This window comes from Loxodonta africana, chromosome 6 (assembly GCF_030014295.1).
Source record: "Loxodonta africana isolate mLoxAfr1 chromosome 6, mLoxAfr1.hap2, whole genome shotgun sequence".
In the NCBI taxonomy this organism is placed as follows: Eukaryota; Metazoa; Chordata; class Mammalia; order Proboscidea; family Elephantidae; genus Loxodonta; species Loxodonta africana.
The window spans coordinates 34695330-34718794 of NC_087347.1; the positions used below are offsets into that span (position 1 = coordinate 34695330).

The 23465-nt window shown below is 37.8% G+C and overlaps 1 protein-coding gene across 1 annotated transcript in view; it reads left to right on the plus strand.

The window, feature by feature from the left end:
* ERBB4 (erb-b2 receptor tyrosine kinase 4) overlaps window positions 1–23465 on the plus strand; it is a 1250799-nt gene that overhangs the window by 864149 nt on the left and 363185 nt on the right. Inside the window, exon 5 of the mRNA XM_064286721.1 lies at window positions 4836–4901. Coding sequence (XP_064142791.1) covers window positions 4836–4901 — 66 coding nt within the window. The remainder of the gene's footprint in view (window positions 1–4835; window positions 4902–23465) is intronic.

The following is a 23465-nucleotide window of genomic DNA, read 5'->3' on the forward strand; positions in this document are numbered from 1 at the left end:
GCCAGAATGACAGGAGATGGAGATAATTCATTTAAATTACTACACTAACACTAAGCTATATGAGGATGTCACATTCTTCATTTTCAACTGAAATAATAGCATATTTTCTTACATAGCTTTAAAAGAATTGTGACAATAAACAATGGAAAAAGAATCATATAGCAAGTTCAGGCATGCAAATAGGCAAATTTACACGGCATTGGTAAGTTAAAGACTTCTTCCATTTATATGGTCTGTTGGTGGTGGTGATTGCCTTTGAGTCAATTCCAACTCATGGAGACCCCGTGTGTAGAGCAGAACAGCTCCACAGGGCTTTCAAGGCTGTGACTTTTTGGATGCAAATCACCAGGACTGTCTTCCTAGGTACCTCTGGGTGGGCTCCAACCATCAACCTTTTGGCTAGTAGCCACCACACTTTAACTGTTTGTGACACCAAGGGACCTACATGGCCTAGTAGCTCACTAATTCATCTCTATGCTGTTTTCATAAATATATATATATACACACACACACACCTGGGAGAAGTAATTTATAAAATGAATTTACAGTAAAATATTAATGACATATAAATTCTCCTTTCTCTTGAAATCAGTACTCCTGAGGGAACTGCATACCTGAGACTTGAGGATAAAGAGAAAGTGCCAAACAATATGCTGTGCTATATAGGCAAAGCGTTTCTCTTTCTGTTAGATGGAGACAAACAAGAGACCCTTCAAAGTTTATTGCTTATCCTTTCCACTGACCACTCTAGTGTGATCTCGCTTTAGACGTCACATAGATAAATCATTGTATAAGGGATGAAACTGAGACTTCTGAGCCAGTAGGCATTACATTGGTAATAGTTTATGTCAACCTTGCTTTGTCCAACTCTTCTTTGCTCATCTAGGTGGCTGTTGCAAATTCAGATAAGCTGGTTTCTTTATATAAACCCATAAAAGGTGAACATTAGATTCAGAGTAGTCAAAGCCTTTTTCCTTCAAAATAATTTGAAGTTAATTCTAAACTCTAAGAGGGTGGTAACCATGTCTGTTCCAGCTCAACATTTTATCTGCAATATTTAACACAATTACTAATGCCCAGAAGGTGCTCAAGAAAAAATTATTGATGAATGGAAGGAAAGATGGTAGAAAGTTTGTTGTTGTTTTGTTTTTGTATGCTAGACAGGTAATTTACTAAGAAAAATCCTTTCTGTGTTCCCTTTCTCTTTGGCACTTTTTGTGTGGCATAAATGGTGGAAACAGTGAGCTAAAAATGTATTTTAATACATGGTTAACCAAAATATTCTATAAAATTATACCTCCCAGTTTTCTACAAGAATCGAACTAATGTCACAGGTCTGAAAATGTGGTAAATACATTAATTCAGAAATAGTTCTGCTCCAAGATTTGGTCAGATATTGTGACTTAATTGCAACAACTCAGTGAAAACAGTGTTAGCATAAGCACCACACATTTCAAACTTTTGAAGGACAAACCCGGACTGTATGCCTGGGCAGATTCCAAAAGCGTCAAAGCTCTAGAGAGACAGTCGAATGAAGGGCAGGGCATGTAGGCAACCATTTATGGGCACACATTCAATTCAAGATACCAAGGCATTTGTGGTAACAGAATTCTGAAGTATGAGGTCCAAGTAATTACCTGTTCTTGGTTTCCATGAAGCAAAATGGCTGAACGGAGAATAACACAGAGTTACAACCCAGAGGACAATCAGTTGCTTGCAGATTTGCTGTTATAGTAGTAATGGTATTCCTTCTTAAACAGCAATGAAAAAATCTTATAACAGCAAGTAGACTGTCAAGGTTAAGTTATTTAAACATTTGTGTGTGTGTATATGAAACCCTGGTGGCATAGTGGTTAAGTGCTATGGCTGCTAACCAAGAGGTTGGCAGTTCAAATCCTCCAGGTGCTCCTTGAAAACTCTATGGGGCAGTTCTACTCTGTCCTATAGGGTCGCTATGAGTCGGAATCGACTCGATGGCAGTGGGTTTGGTTTTGGTATATGTATGGGCACTACATTGCCTCTTTCCAAATAGGCGGGCATTGCCGTGATACTTTGTCAAGAGCCATCAACAAAGTATCTGGAGGCAGGCTGACTGGTAAATTAAAATGTCAAAAATAAGAAATTAGACATATGTCATCCAATAGGAGAGGAATATTGAGAATATTAAGCCCTGGTGGCACAGTGGTTAAGAGCTCAGCAGCTAACCAAAAGCTCAGCAGTTCGAATCCACCAGCTGCTCTTTGGAGACCCTATAGGGAACTTCTACTCTGTCCTGTAGGAATCACTATGAGTCAGAATTGACTCGATGGCAACAGGTTTTTTTGTTTTAATTTTACTTAGCTTTTTTTTTTTTTTTTCCTCCAGCTACAGATAGTATTCTGGCCGCAAAGAATAAAGCTAAATATTTTATTAGCCACAAACACAAATCAAAAAAGTCCTAGATTAAATGGTAGACCATCCTCTGCTTCAGATATGATCAATTAACAGACCACTTATGGGTCTGTTTAAAGGATTTTAACACATCTAAAGAAACACCATAACATTAGCTACTTTCTCATATAAAGTTTGTACTCAAAAAAGTTTTTATTGCTTTCCATTTTGTCTCACAGTCCTTTCTAATTTCCGTTGGTATAAATCAATTTAGATTTATTAGCTTTATACAAAAGAACTCCAGTAGGTTTTAATAATAATTATCATTATCATTGATTAAAGTTATATTGTTCAGGCCAGATGGAGTCCTTTTCCTGTCAGCTAGAATGAGCTTGCATTACGTCGTTATAATGTGTTTGGATCTAAATAAACAGATGGTAGAGTGACAGGATATTATACGCTGGTGATGTCAGCAGCAGTGCTTCACAGACAGAATTGCTTTAAATAAACTCCGTTGTAGCAAACATCCTAGTACTTTTAAGAAGGTGACTGGGATTGAGCCTAAGTATTATATTAACTTGGAAGTAGTACAGCCTCTGAGTGGTACAAATGGTTGATGCACTCAGCTGCTAACCAAAAGGTTGGAGGTTGGAACCCGCTCAGAGGTGCCTCAGAAGAAAGGGCTGGTGATCTGCTTCCGAGAAACCAGTCATTGAAAACCCTATGGAGCAAAGTTCTACTCTGACATACATAGGGATGCTGTGAGTCAGAATCGACTCAGTGGCAACTGGTTGGTTAACTGGTTACTTCCAGAAGGATAGAATGATGAGGAAAGTTCAGCTTAAGAAAGTGTGTCTGCCAAATCTACACCTTAACCTTATAAACACTTAGCAGCATGGGTTGAAGCAGGCAGTCTTATAAGGGGATTAAAAAAAGGCCATGCAAACTTCCAAATTGAGGGTTTAAAAGCTGTAGGTCAGGGAAAGTTGAGAATATTTGATATAACTCTATTTTGTAATTTATACAATATGGTGAACTTTGTTAAATAAACATTTTAAATAGGACTATACCTATTCCCAAAGAGCCCTGGTGGTGCAGTGGTTAAAGCACTCAGCTGCTAACTGAATAGGAATAGTTGGGAGTTCGAACCCTTCAGCCGCTCAGTGGGAGAAAATTGTGACAGTCTGCTTCCCTAATGATTTCAGCCTTGGAAACCCTATAAGGCAGTTTTACTCTGACCTGTAGGGTCACTATGAGTCGGAATAGACTCAATGGCAATAGAGTTATTTTTCACAATTAATATTAGAGAAGTAACAAAGAAGATTTATTAAAATGCATTTTATTGAAAAGCTTTAGTCTTTAATAGATTTTTCATCTCTATTATTTCATTCTAAAAATAAGCCCATTCCATATCCTTGTGCCCCCCCCAAAATTTATGACAAACCTATGAAATTCAGAAGCAAACTTCAAAAACAGTCATTATACATATCTTCTTCTGTCTAATAACCCATGGCCATGCGGTCTATTCCAACTCATGGTGACCCTATGTGTTACAGAGTAGAACTGCTCCATAGGGTTTTCCTGGCTGTAATCTTTATAGAAGCACATCACAAGACCTTGCTTCCACAGTGTCACTGGGTGAGATGGGACCCCCAATCTTTAGGTTAGTCCTACCCAGTGCCGTTGAGTCGATTCCGACTCATAGCGAGGTCAGTAGTTGAGCACAAACCATGTGCACCACCCAGGGCTCCTTTCTAGTGAATAGTCCCTGGGGATTCCTCTGTGAGGCAACTGCGTGTGTTGAGGCAAGTGAACACAGTAGTGCAGTCTTTAAGAGGAAGATGCAAATCTAGAAGATAAAGGCTAGTATTTGAAATAAAGATACTATCAACAAATATTTTAGAAGTGTCAATCAAATAATTGAAATGGAGCTTTCTAAAAAATAAGTTTTTTAAAAATGCTTGAATTTTTTATGTGAAGAATCTAAATAATGTATGGTACCTTTTATATTGATGGTTCTTCATGTGTTTATAAGAATATATACTTATTTTCTATAGACATCAACTTTTTTAACTATTGATTTAACTTTTAATATCTGCTGGTATCAGTAAACCATGAGCTCTTGAAATTAGATCAATAAAATAACAATGTTCAATAGTTAAAATAAAAACTCAATTAATGCCAACATTTACTTTTAACATTCTGTGGAAATTTACAAATTTATTTCTTTCCTTTTTTTATAAAATGATGAGAGGATTTTGAATATCAGGGTTTGTATTTCAGCTTCACTTATATTTGACTTATATTCAGGTTTTGCTACTTAAGCAGGCATTTTATGGACCACGTTTTAACTCTAGTATAGCCTAAAAATCCTCGTAAAAGATCAAAAGTTTTTCCTTTGAGGAGTTACTTCTAGCCAAGGAGAGAAAGATTATAATGTGCGTGTCCTGTTTCCTGTTCTGCAGGTGGACGTTGCCACAAGTCCTGTACTGGCCGATGCTGGGGACCCACAGAAAATCATTGCCAGACTTGTAAGTGTTTAAGAGTGAGGAAACTTAAGATTGAAGTCATCAAATAATTTTAATAACTGATGTTTTTGCACTTCTGGTCATCAGAAAGGTGAAAGTGAGCCTTTGCCTCCTTGTGGTAGTTTTACTTCTATCCAAGCATACTGCCTAATTTTGTTGCTTTTAAATGAACGTAATATAATATAATTGCTTCTTATAGTTTTCTGTGCTTTCTAGGTTAATGATCTCAGCAGCACAGTTGTGGTGATATCAGCTATAACTTCAGAGTCTGTCCATCAGAAGTAGGAAATCCAGAAGTATGCAAAATAATAGTAACTCCATTTCAAGTTAACTAGTATCTCAATATTTTCTCCAAATAGCTGTATCGCCATGTATTCATTTAAAAAGTGAAAGAGGAGGAGCAGAAGAAGGGTGAGGAACGGGAGAAGGAAAGAAGGATGGGTAGAGGGAGAGGACCTATGAGAATGATAAACGCTTGTATTTTCTGATGCAATAAAAATAGCTGAAATCATATATGGCAAACAGTGTGGAGTCAATTTGAAATGTATTCCCTTATGAGCATGGGAGACACGTAGAAAATGTTGTTGAAAATTTGAAAGTACAAATATTGGACATTGTGGAGTTTTATTACACTATTGGATAAAAGCTCAGGTATTTCCAATTTGTCTCAGCTCATGGTATTTGCTAGACCTTGTTTAATAAAGAAATACAAGAAGAACTACTTATTGAGAGCAACCAAAGAAAAAGATGTAGGAAAATACATATTCTCAATGGTGAATGATTTCTTATATATTTTTTAAAATATCATGGACATTGTCATGTTCAAAATTCATAAAATATAAAAGAGCATAAAGTAGAATGTGTCCTCCTTCCTGTGTTCAATCTTTGTCCTTCAGTAACCCATAGACAACAAATATTAGCATGCTCTGCGTGTTCTGAGAGCCGGTGGTGCAATGGGTAAGCACTTGGCAGCTGCTAACTGAAAGATCAGCAGTTTGAACCCATGGCAGCTGCTAACTGAAAGATCAGCAGTTTGAACCCACCAGTCACTCTGCAGGAGAGAAGACCTGGCAATCTGCTCCCATAAAGATTACAGCCTAGGGAACCCTACAGGGCAGTTCTACCCTGTCGTATAAAGTAGCTGTGAGTTGTAATTGACGCAACAGCATATAACATGTATGCTATTACTACATCGGGATGTCTTTGACTTGGATATATGTGTATAAATTTATTTGTAGTATTAATTCCTCAAAATGGAATTTGCCGAGTCAAGGATGTGTATTTTAATTTAATGAAGATGACCAACATGGAGCTCTTGTTCTCCACAAAAGCTTTAACAATTTACTTTCCCAAGAACAATGTTTGTGAGTGTCTGTTTGCCTATTTCCTGGATAAAGAGTGTATTATCAAGCTTTTGGGCCTCTGTTATTTTGGTGTACATTTAAGTTTACTTATTTAATGGAAACAATGGTTTATGACAGGAATATTTTGACAATTTTGAAAGGTTTCTAAAGTAAGGTTAGACGGATTAATATGTGAAATGCATTCACTACAATATTTCTAGACAACGTTTTAATAGCAAAGAAGTTGAAACCAAGTTGTGAACAATGCTGGAATGACATTGATCAGATTTGTTTTACAAAATAAATATAGATGAATCATAGCAACACTTGGAAATGAAGTGGCAAGTAATCATAGAAATTACGATGTCCATGGTCCTCTCATGGCAAAGAACTTCTGAGTCGTCAAGCTTAAAAATGAGTTTTCATTCATTCATTCATTCATGAATCCATTTATCAGACGACTTGTTGTGGCTGAGCCCCTGTACCCAGTAGGCCCACCTACTCCTTGACTCCTGGTGTGAGAGGGGAGTCTGAGGCCTGACAGGTTGGGTCAACCAGATTCTGTTCTGAGAATTTGGATTTAGGATCTGGCCGCAGTACTTAGGAACTTGTCCAGGGGCCCCCGTTAGATCAGGGGAGGAGGGCTTCCACTTGGGCTGCCTTCTACTACTAGGTTCGACTTGGTAAATGCCAGTCTGAGTTTCTTTCTTCTGTTCAGCAGGAGCACATTTCTTCTGTTCAGCAGGGGCACATAAGACACCCTGCTGCTGTGTTATACCTCCAGTGCTGGGTCCCAAACTAGTATGTCTTCTTACAATACCGTTCAGAATTCTCCTTTGTGGCCACTTGTGTTATTTCCAGGGTTGATAGCCATACTTGACAGAGAAGGTCATGGAGAAACAGATGTATGCCTTTTTCTTTGTGAACCTGAAGTCCCATATAGTACTTTTAAAAACACTATTAATAAATCAAATCAAATCACTTAAATTGTTAATCTTACCTTTATCTCATATTTTCTGTGTATTTTTGTATATTTTGTAGAATATAAAATGCAGTAGTACAATTATATGGTTTATACATAAGAGTATATGTACATATATATTTATTAATAGTGAATGATGATAATGAATGATCATTTTGTCTCTAACGGGGATGTATGAACAAAGAGCTTGGAAATCACTATATTAAGGTAGAAGGAACAAAGAGCAAATATGAGTTTTCCACAATTTTGTTAAAAAATATAATGTTTCCTTCATCTCTTCAGTGCTAAAAACCCTAAAACACTTTTAATTTATTTTAACAGACTTAGCTATGTTAGGAAACATACACAAAAGTCATAATTTCCACCAGCATCTTTTATTCTTATAGGAGACAACTTTTAGGGTAATTACCAAGCAGACACAGGAGTTTCTCTGAGAACTATCCCTTTCTAGAGGGTTAAGTCCCTGTAGCCATGTTTGTTCTATGTGAGACTCTACCATTGGTCACAGTCCCTGGGTGGTGCAAATGGTTAAGCTCTGGATTGCTAACTGAAAGGTTGGTGGTTCAAACCCACCCAGAGGTACCTTAGAAGACAGGCCTGGTGACCTGCTTTTGAAAGGCCACAGCCTTGAAAACTCTATGGAGAAGTTTTACTCTACACACATGGGATTGCCATAAGTCAGAATCTACTCAATGGCAACTAACAATAACAGCAACCACCTCTGATCACAGGGCAGTGGTACTAAACCAGGGGTGATATGACCCTAACCCCCCCCAACCACCACTGGTGGGGAGGGAGGGCAGATATTTGGCAACGTCTGAACATTTTTGGTTGTCAAAACTGGAGGAGGGGGCATTTACTGGCATCTAGTAGGTAAAAGTTTTTTTTTTTTAGTAGGTAGAGAAAGGAGCCCTGGTGGTGCAACGGTTAAAGCAATCAACTAGTAACTGAAAGCTTGGCAGTTCACAACCACCAGTGGCTCTGTGAGAGAAATATGTGTTAGTCCGCTTCTGTAGAGATTTATAGCCTTGGAAACCCTATGGAGTTTCTGTGAGTGGGAGTCAACTCAACAGCAGTGGGTTTTTGGTTTTAATAAGTAGAGAAGGAGCCCTGGTGGTGCAATGGTTAAATCGCTTGGCTACTAAACAAAAGGTCGCTGGTTCGAACACACCAGCAGCTCCATAGAAGGCAAGACCTTGTGATCTCCACCTGTAAAAATTATAGTCAGCTGTACACTATAGGCTAGTTCTACTGTGTCCTATAGGGTCACTATGAGAAAGAATGGACTTGACGGCTTCTGTGCAATGAATTACTTAGTATGGCCCTTCTAACCATGGTCTCATAACTCCTGCCCAAGCAATTGAGTGGGACTATGCTAATAAGGTATATGGAGCCCTAACAAGGGGATTAGTCAGTTTTGCCATCCTGCTAGGCTTAAAATGGGCCATCCCAGAGAGGGAAAAAGAAGATCTAATCACCATTAAGGAAGAAGAGCCAAGAGCACAGTACATCCTTTGGACCCAGGATCCCTGCACTGAGAAGCTCCTGAAATCAGGAGACTGAGAGAGGGTTGTAACACTGAAGACAGCGAGAAGTGGTGGAAGAGAAATGGCAACAGGAGAGACTGGAAGAAGACCGCACAATGGACTTGCCAGCCCAAGGAGTGAGAGAGTGGAATGGGGTGTCTCGGGGCACTTACTGGCAGAGGTAAAAGAGCTTTGTAACACTTGCTGGAGCAAGGCAGAGGCCAAAGGACCAGAGAGAGGTGTGCCTGTGGGCACAGCTTAGAAAAGGCTTCCCTGATGGAAGAACTGTATCCTGAGCCTTCCTGAACCTGAATTGTAATCTGTTGCTTCCATAATAAACCCCATAATCAGAATATGGCCTAAGTTCTGTGTGGCCACTGCAATGAATTATTGAACCCTGCAGAGAAGTAGCGAGTACCATGGGAAGGATGGTTGGTGTTAGAATTGATGAAGATGGTGGAGAGAGGTAGAATATCTGACCTCTGCCTCATGGGAATCAGCCTTGGGCTGTTGATCTTGGTTCTCCTTCCCGCTTGTAAGGTGGGAGGATGTCAGATGCCACCCCAGGCCATTTTTACAAAGGCAGACAACAACAGTAGGTAGAGGCTAGGAATGCTGCTAAACATCCTACTATACACAGGAGAACACCCCATCCTGACAAAGAATAAGGATTCCACACAAAATGTGAAGAATGCCGAGATTGAGAAGGTTCTACCTGTAATAAGGGTAGAAAATTGACCTGGGCTGGGCCGATCAGATTCTCTACCAAGAGAATTTGGATTTGAGATCCAGCGATGCTGGTTACACTCTCTTAGAAACTTGAACAGGAGGAGATATGAAACCTAGTTGGGCCTTCCATTTTTGAACCATATGTGCAACAGAGAAGCAGAAATAGTCTGTCTTCAGAGAAGCAGAAGAATAAAGCAGCAAGAGGAAAGCAAAAAAGAGTAGGGTAGAGGGAAAAAAAAAGCAAGAGTAACAGTTTCTGATGATGTTTACCTCTTGGTTCTCTTGCCCTCATTAGGACCACTCATTAGTTGCCTTAAGAAAGCTTTTTTGTTCTTCCAGTACACTTGAATGGCATTTTGTTACTTGCCACTTTGTGAGGCAAGGGAAGCCTTGGCTAAGAAAATCATCAAGCCATGGTTGATATATCAGTTCATCAGCCAGGAAGTCATTTAATTCACCTAAATTTTTGGCACAGAAATTATAATTTATTATATACTAAAATTGGCTTAAGGGTCAGTATGCCTACCTCCAAAGAGTCTGTCCTATTTAAATTCAACAAACATTTGTATCTGATATGTGCAAGTACAAATTTTAGAGTAGTATTACTTTGCCTAGAGATTTATTGTTTATAAATTATTCCCATGTTTTCATTCATCTTCATAATGATCCTGTGAGTTAAAAAGGGCAGTTATTATTAACTTCATTTTACAAATGGAAAAATGTAAACTGAGGAAATGGTTAAGAGTGTTGTTAAGTTTACACAGGAGTTCCTGAGTGGTACAAATGGTTAAAGTGCTCAGTACTTATTGAAAGGCTGGAAGTCCAGAGATGCCTCAGAAGAAAATCTTGCCAATCTACTTCCAAAAAATAAGCCATTGAAAACCCCGTGGAGCACAGTTCTACATGGGGGGTTGCCGTAAGTCAGAATCCACTGATGGCAACTAGTTTTAAGGTTATACAGTTAATAAAGAGAATGCCTGGGATTTCAAACTAAGTGTTCTGAATCTAAACACAATATTGTTTCCTGTATATAATATTGTATAGCACAGTTTAGTGGTCAAGAACATTGGATTTAAAATCAACCTCATTTGATACAAATCCCAATTATTTCACTGTTATATCATGGGAAAGTTCATTAATCTTTCTAAATCTTAGTTAGACATCTGTAAGATGGAGAAAATTATACTTACCTCAGATAGTCTTTTTTTTTTTGCAATCAAATTCAATGTAATAAAGTTACTTTTTTCTTTAGTGGTGCAATAGTTAAGCACTCAGCTGCTAACCAAAAAGTTGGCAGTTTGAACCCACCTAGTAGCTCCATGGGAGAAAGACCTGGCTGTTTCCATAAAGATTACAGCCTAGAAAACCATATGGGGCAGTTCTACTCAACGGCACCTAACAACAAAAACAAACACCCAGTGACTACTAGCTAATATTATATGCAGGTGACACAACTTTGCTTGCTGAAAGTGAAGAGGACTTGAAACACCGATGAAGATTAAAGTCTTCATTCAGGATGGATTACACCTCAACATAAAGAAAACAAAAATCCTCACAACTGGACCAGTAAGCAGCATCATGATAAACAGAGAAAACATTGAAGTTGTCAAGGATTTCATTTTACTTGGATCCATAATCAATGCCTGCGGAAGCAGGAGTCAATAAATCAAACAATGCATTGCATTGGACAAATATGCTGCAAAAGAACTCTTTAAAGTGTTAAAAAATAAAGCTGTCACTTTGAGGACTAAGGTGCACCTGACCCATGCCATAGTATTTTCAGTTGCTTCATATGCTTGCAAAAGCTGGATAACGAATAAGGAAGATGGAAGACGAACTGATGCCTTTGAATTACGGTGTTGCCAAAGAATACTGAATACACTGTGGACTGCCAGAAGAATGAACACATCTGTCTTGAAAGTACAGCCGGAATGCTCCTTAGAAGCAAGGATGGCGAGAATTTGTCTCACATACTTTGGACATGTTATGAAGATGGACCAGTCCCTGGAGAAGGACATCATACTTGCTAAAGTAGAGGGTCAGTGAGAAAAACGAAGACCCTCAATGAGCTGAACTGGCGTGGTAACAATGAGCTCAAATATAGTAACAATTTTGAAGATGGCATAGGACAGGGCAGTGTTTCATTCTGTTGTACCTAGGGTCGCTATGAGTCAGAACTGACTGGATGACACCTAACAACAACATAATAAACTAAAGGATATACCATTAGAAAAAAAAAAAAAAAAAAAACTGTTTTTCCTGGTTCTTTTAAATCTGAATGAATTGGTGTGGAAGTGAAACTCCTGTAGGTGAGTTCTACCTTGTGAAGGCTACCAACACCTGATGGCTGGGGAATAAAAAAATAAAAGCCATGGAGTAAGGTGGAGGCTGCTTGCACTTGGCATTCATTCCTGTCCTTCTCTGTCTCCTTGTCTGAGCTACTGGAAAGAATTACTTATCTATATGTAAAGATCCCAGCATTCTGAGGCAAAATGCAGTTTAGAACTACTCAAAAACCTGCTTGTTGTAAGACCTGAATTTTAGAATAACGGTCATATGCTTCGAGAATTAGAACTCATGAGAGATTCCATAGAGATATTCAGCTCCAGAGATGTCATAGAGATGTGACAAATCTGATAACAATTCTTGTAAAAATGTAAAATTTTCCATATTTTGTTTAGATCTCTGCCTGCCCGCCAATGAATTAAAATATATTACTTGCTCTAAGACACATTGCAGATGTATTTATTATATCTCAACCCTGACTGAACTTTTTAAAAATCCAAAAAGCTGAGCCGTGTAAGTTTTTGATAATAATCCACTTTTGTTGATTAACCATGTAAAAGTACATTTTAGGATCTGAAAGACATAGTCTTACATTACTTATAAATCGTTTATTTTCCTATGATTGAAAACATTCACTTTAGTGAGGGTCTCTCTGGAGGTATTTGACTTCATGATTTGCCAAATATTTTTTTTCTTATGAGTAACTAATTTTGGGAACTTTCCTTAAAATATGGAAGGAGGGTAAAAGTATTTTAAAGCCCCATGTCTCAAACTGAGGGAACTGAAGTTAAGGATGCAATTCTTTTACCATACCATGTCAATTCTGACATTTTCCCACTGATCTCCTCCTAAAATTTCAAATGTATTCGGGTTATCCTCGGTGTCACTAACTGGTGAGAAGTCATGGTAAAGACAAAGGAATCAGACTCTCAGAGAACAAGTCTATGATAATCAATGACTTGTTCTGGGTGTAATGAAGCAAAGAGTGATGAACAGCGTGAAAACATCTCTGTCTGAATAGAGAAATGGGTAAACAAAGACCCTGGTCACAACAATGTTGAGCTTGAGGGAAGGTCTGTAGGAGGCAGACATTTTGAACAGAAGAAATGGAAAAGAGGTTTTTGCTTTTATTTTTAAATAGTTGGACAGAGAATAAGAATAAATTGATAGCTTACTATGGACAACCCCTATGAATTTATCAGAAATTTTAGCAAAATTTAGAAAATTTTTTAAATTTTTAGAAAAAATTTGTGACTTATTTTGTATACCAGTTTGGGTGCCACAGTTAGCTTTGATTGAATGTTGAATAATTATTGTAGACAATAAACTCTGGAAACCAGCAGCCATTTTTAAATTGTTTTTCTGAAATATAAAATATTTCTAAACAAATTTCTAAGGGGGGAAAAAAAAAACCTAGACAACCTAAAGAATTTTATAATTATTAAGTAAAGCAAATTTTACTTATAAAATCTGACCAGTTGTTCAACTCTTACTGTTTTCTTATAAGTCTGATTTTTAAGGTGACTTGAATTCATTCTCCTTAAACCTATTTGATATCAGAGCATCATATGCTATAAGTCTAACAGGAATATTTTATATAGTTCCAAGGGGTCAAAATAGAACTTACGATGGAACACCGAGAGCTGCATTACATGTGGAGCAGTGACTCAAACTTGAAAGTACTTTTAAGCTCAGTTAAATCGTGGCGGCATTGCTCCACAGCACAGCTTAAGTAAATTGATTCAGTGGATTAATGTAGTCATGTCAGGGGAAACAAACTTATCTGCTGTGTGAAGTCTGAAGCTTATAGAAGTATTTTTTAGCAGGCTTACTGGTAAGAATGACAACTCTCTCTATTCATCAGAACTGAGTCCTGAAGCCTGAGCTCTGTAGGTTTAGGTGTGAGAGAGACTAAGCTTTAAGGAATAAATACTAATGATTAAAGGAACAAAGTTATCTCAGTCCCTGCAAGATATATGGGGCACACTTATTTAAAATAGATACTGTATGTCCTTTTTTTTATCTTTAAGCACAATATCAGGCCAGCTCTCTCTAACCTCCTATTATTAGGCATGGGAGTTGCTTCATTTTACACATCCCTTTTGTCCTTCTAGACCTCTTGTCATCACAGTTAGCCACTGCATTTTAAGTGAAGAGATAAAAAAAAAAGTATATATCAAAATATTACAATGTGATTTTTCCATCATTTTCATACATTTTGCATTGAAGTAGCAGTTATAATTGACTTTAGTTGCTGATTATCTTACGAAAATTTTCTAGGCTGATTATCAGTCAAGATATTCTTCAAGTGACATTTCTTGCTTAGAAACTAATTGAAAATATGTATGTGCCTTGGACAATAGATTTTAAAAAACTGTTTTTCTCCTAAACTGAAATATTACACCACAAGAATTCATGAGGAAGTACATGTTTTCAACTACTGCAGTGAACAGATATACTCCTGTCCACTGAAACACCCATTAAATAAAAATGCTAAGGCGTTATTATTGTAAAGAAAAGGAAACTTCTCATGGAATTCACTCTTTACTTCTACAATATTCTTTGTACCCAGGTTATATAAGAATCTTTATTAATTAAATATAGAATAACAATGAAATGAATAGAAGCAGTGTATTTGTTCTATTGTAGGTAGGTAATTGTGAATGGGGGATATTACTATATTGGCAAAATAAAACCATGTCCCAAACAACCCTTTATGTTGTTTATTATTTCTATAAGAGCATTATAGGTATATTAGGAAAATTTAGAAATTATTTAGCATTTTCCTCAGTAATTTATTATGCTTGTGCACAGAGAAAATTACTTTCAGCAGTTGCAATATATTAAAACAGTCAGTTTAATAATAGCGGGGAAAAAAAAAACTTGACCTGGCTTATGAATTCAATTCATTTGTGTGGCAAACTTTAGAAATATGTATATCTCCTTTCAGTTTTCCTAAAATATCTGGAACTTCTTTGTGGTACCCACCAAACTGAAGGAAAGGACTTGTGTTTTTGTTCCTCAAAATTTCGGCAAAAAAATGTAGCAGAACAGAATTAAATTATATGTATTTCCATGAAATGTCCAAAAGTTTCCCACAGATTATGAAGCCAAAATAACAAATTATGAAAATAATAAACTAATTATCCTCACGTACATACGTACAATATGTTTCAAGTATAATTGCATTTAAAGTCTTTGTGGAACAAATGTTTAAAAAGAAGGTGTTGATGTGGTAAATATTCAATTAGAGCAGAAAAAAGCAAGTGGGAGTTAATGGGGAAAAGAGAAAGAGCTGAGCTAGCAGGCTTAATCAATCAGGATAAGAGTAAGCCTTTGTTAAAAGCCAACATCTTTAATTAAAAATCCTTGTATTTTACTAATAACATTGCATGTCTGTAAGCCTTCTTATTGATTCAGTTATTTCCTACTTTTCCTTTTTTGCATTCATAATTTCTTTGAGATATTGTAAAATTAAAGAAAACATTACAATGGACCGATTAATGGCATAAATTTCTAAAATCATGCCTACCTAAAACATTTCAAAAACTGACCCAATATTTACTTGTAGAAAATGAGAGAAAAATTTCCTCTAATAGGCAGCTAATTCTGACCTAAATTGCTAATAGTTCTTGTAATTTGATGATCTTTCTCAAAGATTTGAAAGGAGGTGATGGTTACCATTTTAACAACAGGAGATGTAGTTGTTTAAAATGCTCTATATACTACAGTTTAATGGGATTCAGTAAAAAGGGCTAAGGGGATATAAAGGAAGTATATAAAAGAGTGCTTGTTCTCTGGACATGCTCTGGGATACAAGACAAAGATGAGAAATGATCTAAAAAGTCAAAAAGAATATTGCACTAGGGCATCAGGAGGCTAGAGGTATTTTCTAAGTCTAAACAAACACAGTTTCAAGAATCTGTTTCTTCAAGTTCTCTCATCTGCACCATGAGGGGATTGAAAAAAAAATTATTTCAGTGTGTCCTTCCTTGCATAATTAGATATTTGTGTGTATATGCATTGATATATAAATATAGATACAGAAATAATAGAAATATAGGAATAAATACATAAATATAGAGATAAAGATAGACATAATACGGATGATAGAGACAGAGATAGACAGGTTCGAGAATGCAAACTAGGGCCCAGTAGAGGTAGGTAATCCAAGCAATGAAACTGAAGAGTGAACATTCCACAACTCAAAGATTATTGACAAGACATTGAGAAGAACAGGTAGAAATATCCGGAAATGTCGTCATTGTTGTTGTTGTTGTTAGGTGCCGTCGAGTCGGTTCCGACTCATAGCGACCCTAAGGCACAACAGAAGGAAACACTGCCCGGTCCTGCGCCATCCTCACAATTGTTGTTATGCTTGAGCTCATTGTTGCAGCCACTGTCAATCCACCTCATTGAGGGTCTTCCTCTTTTCCACTGACCCTGTACTCTGCCAAGCATGATGTCCTTCTCTAGGGACTGATCCCGCCTGACAACATGTCCAAAGTATGTAAGATGTAGTCTCGCCATCCTTGCTTCTAAAGAGCATTCTGGTTGTACTTCTAAGACAGATTTGTTCGTTCTTTTGGCAGTCCATGGTATATTTAATATTCTTCGCCAACACCACAATTCAAAGGCATCAACTCTTCTTCGGTTTTCCTTATTCATTGTCCAGCTTTGACACGCATATGATGCGATTGAAAATACTATGGCTTGGGTCAGGCGCACCTTAGTCTTCAGGGTGACATCTTTGCTCTTCAACACTTTGAAGAGGTCCTGGGCAGCAGATTTACCCAATGTAATGCATCTTTTGATTTCTTGACTGCTGCTTTCATGGCTGTTGATTGTGGATCCAAGTAAAATGAAATCCTTGACAACTTCAATCTTTTCTCCCTTTATCACGATGTTGCTCATTGGTCCAGTTGTGGGGATTTTTGTTTTCTTTATGTTGAGGTGCAATCCATACTGAAGGCTGTGGTCTTTGATCTTCATTGTTAAGTGCTTCAAGTCCTCTTGACTTTCAGCAAGTAAGGTTGTGTCATCTGCATAACGCAGATTTTTAAACGGGTCTTCCTCCAATCTTGATGCCCCATTCTTCATATAGTCCAGCTTCTCGTATTATTTGTTCAACATACGGATTAAATAGGTATGGTGAAAGAATACAACCCTGACGCACATCTTTCCTGACACTAAACCCATCAGTATCCCCTTGTTCTGTCCGAACAACTGCCTCTTGATCTGTGTAAAGTTTCCTCATGAGCACAATTAAGTGTTCTGGAATTCCCATTCTTCGCAGTGTTATCCATAGTTTGTTATGACCCACACAGTCAAATGCCTTTGCATAATCAATAAAACACAGGTAAACATCCTTCTGGTATTCTCTGCTTTCAGCCAGGATCCATCTGATATCGGCAATGATATCCCTGGTTCCACGTCCTCTTCTGAAACCGGCCTGATTTTCTGGCAGTTCCCTGTCGATATACTGCTACAGCCGTTTTTGAACGATCTTCAGCAGAATTTTGCTTGTGTGTGATATTAATGATATTGTTCTATAATTTCCACTTTTGTTTGGATCGCCTTTCTTGGGAATAGGCATAAATATGGATCTCCTCCAATCAGTTGGCCAGAAAGCTGTCTTCCATATTTCTTGGCATAGATGATTGAGCACCTCCAGTGCTACATCTGTTTGTTGAAACATCTCAATTGATGTTGCATCAATTCCTGGAGCCTTGTTTTTCACCAATGCCTTCAGAGCAGCTTGGACTTCTTCCTCCAGTACCATTGGTTCCTGATCATATGCCACCTCTTGAAATGATTGAATATTGACTAATTCTTTTTGGTATAATGACTCCGTGTATTCCTTGCATCTTCTATGTCATCATTAGAATAATTTTATTATTATGAAAGTATATTTATTGATTATTTAACAATACCAACCACAAACATTTATGTAGTCCCCACTATATATTAAGCACTATTCCAAGTGTGAAAACCTTGGAGGCATAGTGGTTAAGTGCTACAGGTGCTAAGCAACAAGGTCAGCAGTTCGAATCTACCAGGCACTCCTTGGCAGCTCTATGGGGCAGTTCTACTCAGTTCTACAGGGTCAATATGAGTAGGAATCGACTGAACAGCAATGGGTTTGGGTTTTTTTGGGCATTCCAAATGTAATGATTTTCTTAAAACATAATCTTCACATCAATCTCGTGGGGTAAGAACAACTGCCATTTCTATGTTACAGATGAAGAAACTGAAGCACAGAGAGGTTACATAATTTGCCAAACATAGTACAGCTTTTATGTAAAGACAAAACTGGATCCCTAGCAGTCTGTCTTCAGAGTTGTTCTTGTAGTAACTCATTGCACTGCCTCTCACTAAATTGTGCTGGTTTTGTCCTGAGAGCTTCATGGGTGTTATTTTATCCATGAATCATAAAAGTTTATTGGGAACAAGATGGGAGAGACAAGATTCAGTGAGTGAGTTGTGAGAAAAGTTTGGAGATTGCAGTGAAAGACTCATGTTATTTGTTATTTTGAAATTGCTTTTGGTTATTTTGTGCTGTCTCAGCTGTCGTACTACTATGGAACCATAAACAGGAAGGTCAGGAATATCCAGACACCCAGAAGTTGGTTATTGCATGGTAAGACTATCAGCGATTTTTTTTTTTTAATTGTGCATGTCTGCATTTTTGTATATCTGTCTAAAAACATATATTTTCTCATTTTTTTAATAAACAAAAGAACAATCAGTGAGTCATCTTTTTTATAAAACAAGGTTTGTTGTATTTTGGTAATGCTCCACATAAAGGGCAAGGTGGGAGATTTCTACTTCATTGCTAACTTCATGGTAAAGATCAGCATGAATCCAATTCCCATGTGGAAATGGATCCAGGCTTCACTTTCCCACATCTTCTTCATTCTCCTTGCCAGCCCCTGCACACGGCACTTCTTCTCTGACCCTAAGCACCCAGAGTTAGGTCAGACCTCATCCCTGGCCACCCTGAGCCAGGTCAAAACAGACAAATTAGAAGAACTCTATCCTTCATCAAACTGCCTGTGTAGCCTTTCTCTGAGTTTGCTTCACTTAGCTAAGTCAGAGTCTTATGGCTCCTTGTGGGCTCATTAATTCTCTCAAACAGCTTACAAAAGTCACGGAGACTACTGTTACTTACAATTACCCGTTTATTACAACTGGAAAGCATATAAACTAAAAGTTCTATTAGGCAAGGACTGGGAGAAGTCCCAGCACATGGCCCCATATCCCAGGGATGTGTCACTTTTTCCTACACATAGATGTTCTAGCCAAACCGGGAAGCCCTCGAACTTCCCAACCAGGGTTTTTATTGGCTCATTGATAGTCAGTGATTGGGGCCTTAATGCATAGTCAGTGATTGATTTAGTCACTGAATGTGCATGAGTGGTTGCATCATGCCACTATTCCCTTCCTGAAATTATTTGCCAGTTGTGGTCTTTGGAGATCCCACTATATTTGCACATGTTTAAGTGTTGCCTCGCTATTTTGGAAAACAAAGGTTCCTTGATTGCTGGCAAATTCCAAGGATTATTTTCAGGAGCCAGAGACAAAGGCAAATTGAGTTCTTTGTCCCACAGGTAATCTTCAGAGAGGTCCAAATTTATGTCCATATTTGTTTTTATGTCCACATTAAAAAAAAAAAAACCTGTTGGCATTGAGTTAATTTTGACTCATAGTGACCCTATGGGACAGAGTAGAACTGCCCCATAGGGCTTCCAAGGTGGATTCAAACTGCAGATCCTTTGGTTCACAGGTGAGCCTTTAACCCCTGTGCCACCAGGGCTCCGTGTCCACGTTAGACAGATGATAATTTCTCTTAAATAATAGTAATACGTAAAAGCATTCCATAGTATCTATAAATATCATATTTTTGCCTGAAGAGAATCCCAAATGGCGTATTTAATGTGCTGTTATAGAGGGTAATTCAGAACTCCACTAACTCAAGTTCCCAGAGATGTTAATGGGAATAAAAAGCGCAAACCTCTGGGAATAGTCAGGCTCAATGACACAACATTGGAGGGAATGCATTGTGGCAGACTCTGTTGTATAATGATTTTCCATAGCCTCAGGGATCCGAAAGCTTCAGAAAAAGGAAATTTCATCTCCAGTGGCTTTAAATTCCTGAATTTATTAGAAGGGTAATTTACTGCACAGATATAAAAGGAGCGTTCAGATTGGTTTCTCTAATTTCTTGTTTTGAACTTTGTCCATGCAATTGAGCAATGCTTTCAAACAGCAGTTTGCCACTCAGTGGATGGTGGATCACTTCAGGGGTGCCACAGGAGTGGTTAATGCTCTGGGCTGCCAACCTTAAGGTCAGCAGTTCAAATCCACCAGTCCCTCCATGAAAGAAAGATGTGATGGTCTGCTTCCATGAAAATTAAAGACTTGGAAACCCTATGGGGCAGTTCTACACTGTCCTATAGGGTGGCTATGAGTCAGAATCAACTTGATGGCAATGTGTTTTGGCTTCAGTGGACCCTTATGAACACTAAATTTTATCGAGATAGAATTAAAAAAAACAAAACAAAACAAAACAAAAAAAACACTATTTCCTTCGAGTTGATTCGGACTCAGCTACCGAATAGGATAGAGTAGAACTGACTGCAACTGACTGCTCAATAGGGTTTCCGAGGAGTGGCTGATGGATTCAAACTGCCAACCTTTTGGTTAGCACCCAAGCTCTTAACCACTGTGCCACCATAGATTAGGGTAAAATAGAACAGATAGAATACAAAAAACAGTTTCAAAATGCTTTGCATAGAGTTAGGGTCAATGTTATTCTTTAAAAGTGTTTATCAGGTATATGTGTCCTGAGCATGATGTAAAATGTTTGTATAAATTATGATTTAAAAAAAGTTGAAAAATATTGCAAAGAAGCATAAATTAACTTGTAGTCAGACATGATTTTTTTTTAAGAAGATAAACATAAACATATATCCTTTGAAGAGAAAAGCAGTATTTTGAAAACCTTCTTCATTATTAAAAAAAAAAAAAAAATTTTTTTCTTCATTATACGTTTGAAGCACGGGTTTTGATGTAACTCATTTAAGTAGTTTAACTTTAAAAATCTTGATTATTAGTGAGATGTGAACTTACGTATTGTCCATATCTGGACCTCAGTTTCCTGCTCTGTAAATCTTTTGTTGTTGTTATTAGATGTTGTTGAGTTCGTTCCGACTCATAACGACCCCATTTACAACAGAACGAAACACTGCCCAGTTGCATACCATCTTCACAATCGTTATACTTGAGCCCATTGTTACAGCCACTGTGTCAATCTCTTTTTTTGAGGATCTTCCTCTTTTTCTCAGACCCTCTACTCCAAACATGATGTTCTTCTCCAGGGATGAGTCCCTCCTGATAACATGTCCAACGTATCTGAGCCGAAGTCCCACCATCCTCATTTCTAATGAGCATTTGTCACTGGACCAAGTGGGTCCCTGCCCAGTGCCTTGTAAAGCCAAAAAGACAAGACACATCAAGTTTTGAGAAAAGAGAAAGTAGTTTATTGCAGAACGGCAATACAAGGAGCCAGGGAACTTGCCCAGATCTGACTCCCTGAGTAGGGGTTAGGTTACAGCTTTTATCAGGATTTTAATCTGGGAAGTTATACATAGTCATCGATTTTCTGGGAAATTTTATACACAGGTAATTTGGGGTGGAGAGAATGTGTGCTCAATGGTCATATGTCCCATGTTCAAAAAACGGCATCCTTAGCATGATTGGTGGGAGTTTTCTCTGAGGATAACCTTATGGTTACTTTCGGTAAGGCTAGGCTGGACTGCACAGGTTCTGCAGGCCAGATCTTGTTCAGACTGGTTCTTGTTTATCACTCTGGCCTTGGTTACCTGGAACATCTGGTATTTTTCTGCAAAACAAGTTAACAAAGTAGTTAAGAAAGGGGGATGGGGTAGGTTAGATAAGGAGCAGAAATCCACTGGGGTGGTTAAGACACAGTCCTCAGTGTCACATTCCAGCTGTACTTGTTCCAAGACAGATTTGTTTGTTCTTCCGGCAATCCGTAATATATTCAATATTCTTCACCAACACTGTAATTCAAAAGCATCAATTCTTCTTCTATCTTCCTTATTCATTGTCCAGGTTTCAAATGCATGTGAGGTGATTAAAAACACCATGGCATGGGTCGGGCACACCTTAGTCCTTAGAGTGACATCTTAGCTTTTTAACATTTAAAGAGATCTTTTGTCCGATGCGATGTGTCATTTGATTTCTTGATTGCTGCTTCTGAGGGCGTTTATTGTGGATTCAAGTAAAATGAAATCCTTGACAACTTTAATCTTTTCTCCATTTATCATGATGTTGCTTATTGGTCCAGGTGTGAGGCTTTTTGTTTTCTTTATGTTAAGGTTTAATCCATACTGAAGGCAATAGTCTTTGATCTTCATCAGCAAGTGCTTCAAGTTCTCTTCACTTTCAGTAATGTGGTATCATTTCCATACTGCAGGTTGTTGATGAGTCTTCCTTCAATCCTGATGCCCCGTTCTTCTTCATATAGTCCAGCTTCTAAAATTATTTGCTCAGCATACAAATGAGTTAAATACGGTAAAACAATGCAATCCTGATGCACACCTTTCCTTATTTTAAACCATGTACTTTCTCCTTGTTCTGTTTGAAAGACTGCGTCTTGATCTAAGTACAGGTTCCTCATGAGCACAATTAAGTGTTATGGAATTCCTGTTCTTTGTGATGTTACTCATAATTTGTTATGATCCACACAGCTGAATGTCTTTCACAGCCAAGGAAACACAGGTAAACATCTTTCTGGCATACTGTACTTTCAGCCAGGATCCATCTGTCATCAGTGATGATATGCCATGTTCCACATCCTTTTCTGAATCTGGCTTGAATTTCTGGTATTTCCATGTTGATGTACTGCTGCAACCTCTGTTGAATGATCTTCAGCAAAATGTTACTTGTATGTGATATTAATGATATTGTTTGATAATTTCCACATTCTATTGGATCACCTTTCTTTGGAATGGGTACAAATATTGCTCTCTTACAGTTGGTTGGCCAGGTAGCTGTCTTTGAAATTTCTAGGCATAGATGAGTGGGCACTTCCAGTGCTGTATCCATTTCTTGAAACATCTCAATTGGTATTTTGTCAGTTTCTGGAGCCTAGCTTTTTGATAATGCTTTCAGTGTACCTTGGGCCTCTTCCTTCAGTAGCATCAGTTCTTGATCATATGCTACTTCCTGAAATGGTTGAAGGTTAACCAGTTCTTTTTGGTACAGCAACTCTGTGTATTCCTTCCATCTTCTTTTGATGCTTCCTGAGTCATTTACTATTTTCTCCACAGAATCCTTCACTATTACAACTCCAGGGTTGAATTTTCTCTTTATTTCTTTCAGTGTGAGAAGTGCTGAGCATGTTCTTCCCTTTTGATTTTCTATCTCCAGGTCTTTGCAAATTTCATTATTATACTTTGTCTTCTGGACCTGCCCTTTGGAATCATCTGTTCAGCTCTTTTATTTCATCGTTTTTTCCTTTCGCTTTAGGTACTCTATGTTCAAGAGTAACTTTCAGTCTCTTCTGACATCTATTTTTGTCTTTTCTTTCTCTTCTGTTTTTTTAATGACGTCTTGCTTCTTCATGTATGATGTCCATGATGTCATTCCACAACTCCTTTGGTCTTCAGTCATT